We start from the raw sequence: 6,595 nt of genomic DNA on the forward strand, positions 1-6,595 counted from the left end.
GAAACAAGCCAGGAGTTGGGCATTTCTCCACCACCCCCCACCCTCCCACCTCCAGCAGCCCCATCACAGCCCAGCCCCTGGGGGTCACCCACCTTGGCCAGGGCAGCCCCGAGCAGCCCCCCAAGCAGCTGGCAGATCCAGTAGGGAAGGAGCATCATCAGGGTGAGGCCTCCACTCAGCATGGCCGCCAGGGACACCGCAGGGTTAAAGTGGCCCCCACTGTAAACCGGGAGAGCAGAGGGAAGCCGTGAGGCTAGGTTCCTGGGCCCACCACAAGACTGTCCCCTGAGAAACTGTGTCCCAACCAGCCCCCCAGGCTGGTTTTACAGGTTCAGAGTCAGTCCAAAGCCCAGCCAGATAGGAAGAGATACCAGCAGGCCCCATTTTCCCTGAGGTGTGGGCTGTGGGGTGAGAGACATGGGGGAGCTCAGGGGAGAGCAGCCCTAAGCCCTTCCCCCAGGGCCACCTGGGGGAAGAACATTCAGGGAAACTGTCCTTAACTCCTTCCAGACTCCCTTCCAACTCCCTCAGAGCTCCTTCCTGCCTCCAGAGATGTGACTACAGGTCAGATTGCGACCCCAGGCTCTGAATTAGTAGCACAAGAGCTTGTCCTGGCCTCCCCTTATGGGCAGCAAGGCCCAGAACCAGAGCTCCCAATGGAACTGCTCAGCCAAGAAAGCCCCACTTGTGGTCTGAGAGTGAGAGAAGTGGAGCATGGAGGTTAGGGGTTCAGCCTGGAAGTGGCATTGAGAGGTGGAGGTGGGGGTTCCTGATTGGGCCAGGGATTGGGGTCAGGACTTTGGGGTGAGCTTGGGAGCTAGCTGAGTGGGAGCCTGGGGTCAGAGGGCAGGTTCCAGTTGGCCAGCCCCTACCTTGCTCATGGGCAAAAAGCATCCTCTTCACCAAGATGCTCCACCTGCCTTGGCCCCAGAGCCTGGAGGCCCCTCAAGCCCCTCTACCCCCACTGGTGTTGGTGCCCCATCCAGCCCCACCCTGATGGAGGGACTGTTCACAGAGGTTGGCCCATTACATCCCTTGGGTTCCTGGGAATGGATACTTCTCAATAAGGGAGAAGGTGACCTCATGACCCCTCACATCACACAAGAGCCCAAGTGCCCCCAGATGTGAAGAGCCCACCACTGAGCCTGCCCACCCCCAATGGACACAGAACATTGAGCTGAGACTGGACAGGGCACCTTGGCTCTGGACAAAAGGACGTTATCCAACACCCTGACTCTTCCCAACCAGCTGCCCCCAGCTCATCTGGCCCAGCTCTGTGCGCAGACCCTCAGGTGAGCTTCCTGTGTGTTATGAAAACAGCAGCCGATGCTCAGACTGGAAAAGTTAGGCAGAGGGGCAGCCAGGCCCCCATGGCTCCAAGTAGCTTAGCCTGGGCTCTGCCACAGCAAACAGGCAAGGTGCGGGTGGGGCAGCTTCCCTGGGAGGGGCAGAGCTAGAACCCCTCAGGCCATTGTCCTCTCCTCCACCATCTCATCTACCCAACCTGGGAGAGACTGTGACTGAGCATGGCTCAGCCAGGAGAGGGCTGGATGACCTGAGGACCACCCGTGTTCCCTACGCTAACTCTAAAACGTTTGGGTCATTTATTGGTTGCTCTCAGCAAATACTCTTTGAACAATTACTGTGTGCCAAGTGCTGTGCTGGAAGCTTCACACAACTTACCTTGGATCCATTCAACAACCTTAAAGAGAGTGCCTGGTGTGTAGGGGTGCTCAATAAATATTGGTGGGGAAAAGGCATTGACTAGATAAAAGGCTGGTACTATAGAGAGGCAGGATGTATAGTGCAGTGTTTCTCAATCTTCTTTTTTAATCTCAGGGCACACTCGAACCTTTGGTTAAACTTCCATGGCACACTTAAATTATATTGATCCCAAAAAAGTAAAAAAGAAATATACTTACTGTGCTTTGAACTTCTTTGGAAAGTAATTTAATGCTCTTCAAAAATTTTCACAGCACCCCTAAGATCCTCTTACAACACACACCAGCGTGCTGCGACACACCAGTTGAAAATCACTGCTATAGTGTCTGAGTGATAGTCTGGGCAGCCAGCTGGCCTGCGTCCAGCTGTGCTGCTGCCTAACTGTGTGACCCTGGCCAAATTCATAGCCTCTCTGTGCTTCAGTGATTCCCAACTGACAAGGCTGTGCTGTACGTGAATTAATACATGTGCAGCACATAGTACTGTCTGTCTGGGTAGTATAGTAGCTCGTTACTTTATAGTTAGTAAATGCTAGCTCTTATTATTACCCACATTTTTACTACTGCATACCGAGAGGTCCAGCCACTTTCCCAGGTGACCCAGCTAAGACGTGATGAAGGTTGCATTCACCCCCGCACCCATCTGAACAGAAGATCATATGCTTTTCATTCCTCTGCCAGCCTCCCTCAGACATTTAAAGAGCTGTCCAAGTTCTCTTTCCATTCTGGTTTTCTCAGAAACAGGATTTCAGTTTCCCCAGATTCTGCTCTGTCTTCTGAGAGAGATTAAATATGGACCAGCCTTGTCCCAGACTTCGCCGCCAGGTGCCCGATTCAACACCCTTGCAGCGTCCTCTCCTGGGAACTGCCAGCCTCCCCTCAGCCCTCCCCAGTGAGTCCCCACCCAGTGGGAGCTGAGCCAGAGGAGTCCATCTGTCTGCTTGCCCTCCTGGTCACCACTCGATTGCCCAGGGCCACTGCAGGTCTCTGTACACCTAGTGGGTAAGCCCCCACTCGGCTCCTGTGCACATCTCTGCTTTCCCTAAAACTCTTCTAGTAACTCAGTGACCAGGGTGAGCTGAGCACTTGGTGTGTGCTGAGCTGTCACTTCATTTTATTTTCATGGTACCCTGTGAGGCACTTGGTTTTAGGGGCTGGGTCCAGATAGCTCGGCCTTGGCTCCTTGGCTGTTACTTAGTATCGCTGTAACTGGGGCAAGGCTACACCACTGTCCCTTTTGCAGCTATAGAATGGGGCTAATTACAGGACCCGCAAGGTTGTGAGGATCAGATGACTAATATCTACTAAGTTTGCTTAGAATAGTGCCTGCTCCATGGTTAGCAAAATGTATGTGTTGGTGTGGAAAAAATACATTTTTAAGATGTGCTCCTGTTCCCGTTTTATAGGCGGGGACTCTGGGTTTGGAGAGGGACTTGCCCAAAGCCAGGCACTCACAGGGTGAAAAATGAGGAGAGGACCCCAGGCAGCCCGAGACCCCTCTCCACACTGCTCCACAGAGGTACCTGGAGACCTGAGTGGTGTGTAGGGCCTGACCACACAGCTTTGCCACCCTCTAGGTCCCCATGGGAGCCCCAGGCTAAGTGCTTGGGGCTGGTCTCACCTGATATTCCCCAGCGTGGCGATGATGAGCCCCAGGGCCAGCCCGTGGGCCAGGGCTGGTTGCAGCACTCCAGTGTTTGGGCTATTCTCAATAACAGACAGGCATCCGATGAAGATGAAGAGGGCAGAGCCCAGCAGCTCAACCAGGCAGGGCTGCAGCAGCCGCTCGTACCAGGACATGTGCCACTTTCCAGATATACTTGGCTCCTTTGCCTTGCCATTGCCAAACTCAGAGTCACACATGGTTATCTGCCACAGGAGAAAGCAACAGTAGACATGGATAGCAAGAGAGCCTACACAGGAGACCCAACCCCAAACCTTGGGGTGAATTTGCAGCCACCCCTCGCTCTGCCAGGCTGCAGAGGAAGATGCCAGCAGTGGACTCACCTCTCCAGACATCAACACGCGATAGCACAAACCCAGGATCTGGCCTTAGCTGTTGGGAAACCCGCACCTGCTGTCCTGGCTGTCCTGGACACTCTTATCTCTAAGACAGAACCTGATCCCGCTACAGGCTCTGCGCCCTTTAAAGGGTTGCAGAGGCTCACTGAGAGTGCTGAGAAGCCAATAAAGCCCAGGTGGGAGGAGGCCTGGAGGCCCAAAAGAAACTTTTATCTCGCCAGGGCTGGGCTGTGCTGTGCTGGGGAGTCAAGGATTGTTGAGCTTCCTGCCAATGAGGGGAAAGGTGCTGGCTTGGCTAGGTCACCTGGACAGCAAGCCCCGGGCCCTGCACCCCAGCTCCTCACGATCCATGGGAGGCCAGCATATGTCAGAGGGTATGTAGAGGGCCCCATCATGTTGGAGCTAACAAGTTAAGTAACAGCAAACTCACCTTCAATTATTTTTCCCCAGAAGGTGATCCACTGCTGGGTGAAGGAGTAAGACGCCCTGAGATGTGGTGGTGAAACCCATGCACTTGGCACACAGGCTCTCTGGATTTAAATCCCAGCTCTGCTGGGAACCAGCCATGCAACCTTGAGCATGTGCCTTAACCTCTCTGCACCTTTGTTTTGCCATCTGTCAAGTGTGGATAATAGTGATAGTGGCCATGGCATGGGGTAGTTGTGCGGTTTAAATGGGTTAATACATGTAATGTTCTTGGGACAGTGCCAGACACATAATAAGCATGATACCAGAGTCCATTAGTTTAGAATATTTACTTAGGGCAGAGTGTAGTGGCTCATGCCTATAATCTCAGCACTCTGGGAGCCCAAGGCAAGAGGATTACTTTGGCCAAGAGTTTGAGACCAGCCTGGGCAACATAGTGAGACCTTATCTCTACAAAATATAAAAATTAGCCAGGGCATGGTGGTACATGCCTGTAGGCCAACTACTCTGGAGTTTCAGGCAGGGGAATCACTTAACCGTAGGAGTTCAAACTTACAGTGAGCTATGATTGTGCCATTGCACTCCAGCCTGAGTAATAGAGTAAGACTCAGTCTCTAAATAATATAGTTATATATAACTAATATTTATCAAGGCATTCTGTGTGCCAGGCACTAGGCTAAGTACCTTATATATAGTATCTCATTTAAATCTCACAGCAACCCTGTGTAAATACTGTTATTACAGTATTTTTATAAATGAGAAAGTGGAGTTCCAGGAAGATTGAGTTTCCCTGGATTACACAGCTCATGTAATCACAAAACTTGTAGGTTGGGCCGTGCCTGTAGCTCAGTGGGTAGGGACCAGCCATATCCACTGAAGCTCGTGGGTCAGAACCCAGCCCGGGCCAGCTAAAACAACAATGACAACTGCAACAACAAATTAAAAATAGCCGGGCGTTGTGGCGGGCACCTGTAGTCCCAGCTACATGGGAGGCTGAGGCAAGAGAATCACTTAAGCCCAGGAGTCTGAGGTTTCTGTGAGCTGTGATGCCATGGGACTCTACCCAGGGCAACAGCTTGAGACTCTGTCTCAAACAAACAAACAAATAAATTTGTAGGTTGTCACAACAGGACAGACACTGTATATGATTCCACTTATATGGTAATGAGGTAATTAGACAAGTCATGTTTGTAGACACATAAAGCCAAGTGGTGGTTCCCAGGGGCTGGACAGAAGGAAGGAAGGGGAGTTAGTATTCTTGGGTGCAGATTTTCTGTTTGGGGATAAAAACTTTCTGGAATTGAATAACGGAGAGGTGCACAACAATGTAACTGTTCTCCGGAGCCCTCTATTTGTTGACGCAGAGAAAAGAAACTGCAGATGGAATGATTGGCATGAAGGGAGGTTGAGGCTCGCTCAGGCACAACGACAACTGCCATCTTTATTATCTTATATATTCTAAAACACTCAGTAAAGATTTAGTATAGTCAAAAAGAAATGAAGTAAGATCAGGAAACTGCCATTAAGATTCCAATTCAGTACGATTACTGCTGAGCACATATACAATTGATTTTGTTTGGGGTGAAATCATAAAGGTGCCAGGTTGTCTACTCCGCCAGCCCATTCCCTTAAACCAAAACAAGTAGTTAATATGTTAATAAGGGCTCCGTGCCTATGGCTCAAGTGGCTAAGGCCCAGCCACATATACCTAAGGTGGCAGGTTCAAATCCAGCCTGGGCCCACCAAAAAAACCCAACAATGATGGCTGCAACCAAAAAATAGCCAGGCATTGCAGTGGGTGCCTGTGGTCCCAACTACTAGAGAGGTGGAGGCAGGAGACTTGCTTGAGCCCAGGAGTTGGAGGTTGCTGTGAGCTGTGATGCAACAGCACTCTACCCAGAGGGACGGCTTGAGGCTCTGTCTCAAAAAAAAAAAAAAGTTAATGAGGAGAGAGGAACAGAGTACAATAGCCCAATGCCTCCGCAGGTGTTCTAGCTTCCAGCTGCGATCTGGCCCGGCTCTCTGGCTTTTTCTTTTATGAGAACATTTCTGCATTTCTGCAGACCCATGTCCTCAAAGTAAAAGAATTCCATCTCAGAGCCATATTCCACGGAGAGCGCATGAAGCTAAACTGCCATGTCTGAATGTGGGGTACTGTACCCCTTCCTAGCCCCCTTTCTAATTATTGGCTTGAACTGCTGCCATAGCCAAAAACACAGTAGTATTCCACTCACTAGTTTTCTTTACCTGCAAAAGTTTTATGATAATCAAATATAACACAAATCCAATTAGGCAAAACAAGAACAGAGAACCGGCAGAAGTTCCAAATAAAGTATAAATTTTATTCATTGGATTTAATTGAGCAATTCCTTCAGATACACCTTTTAAGATTTCATGTCCATTAATTTGTTCTAATTTTTGCTCAA

The 6,595-nt window shown here is 50.4% G+C and overlaps 1 protein-coding gene across 2 annotated transcripts in view; it reads right to left on the reverse strand.

The window, feature by feature from the left end:
* Positions 1-3,804, reverse strand: part of LOC100946858 (aquaporin-8) — a 9,990-nt gene extending 6,186 nt beyond the window's left edge. Inside the window, exons 1-3 of one of the 2 annotated variants that reach the window (XM_003795744.2) lie at positions 3,729-3,740; positions 3,343-3,590; positions 93-219 (exon numbers count right to left, since the gene is read on the reverse strand). In XM_003795744.2, coding sequence (XP_003795792.1) covers positions 93-219; positions 3,343-3,590; positions 3,729-3,740 — 387 coding nt within the window. Of the gene's footprint in view, positions 1-92; positions 220-3,342; positions 3,591-3,728 lie in introns of both variants that reach the window. The other variant, XM_012808858.1, reaches the window with a different exon arrangement.
* Between the last annotated feature and the right edge of the window lie 2,791 nt (positions 3,805-6,595).

Source organism: Otolemur garnettii, unplaced genomic scaffold (assembly GCF_000181295.1).
Source record: "Otolemur garnettii isolate 467f Iridium unplaced genomic scaffold, OtoGar3 scaffold00096, whole genome shotgun sequence".
NCBI lineage: Eukaryota > Metazoa > Chordata > Mammalia > Primates > Galagidae > Otolemur > Otolemur garnettii.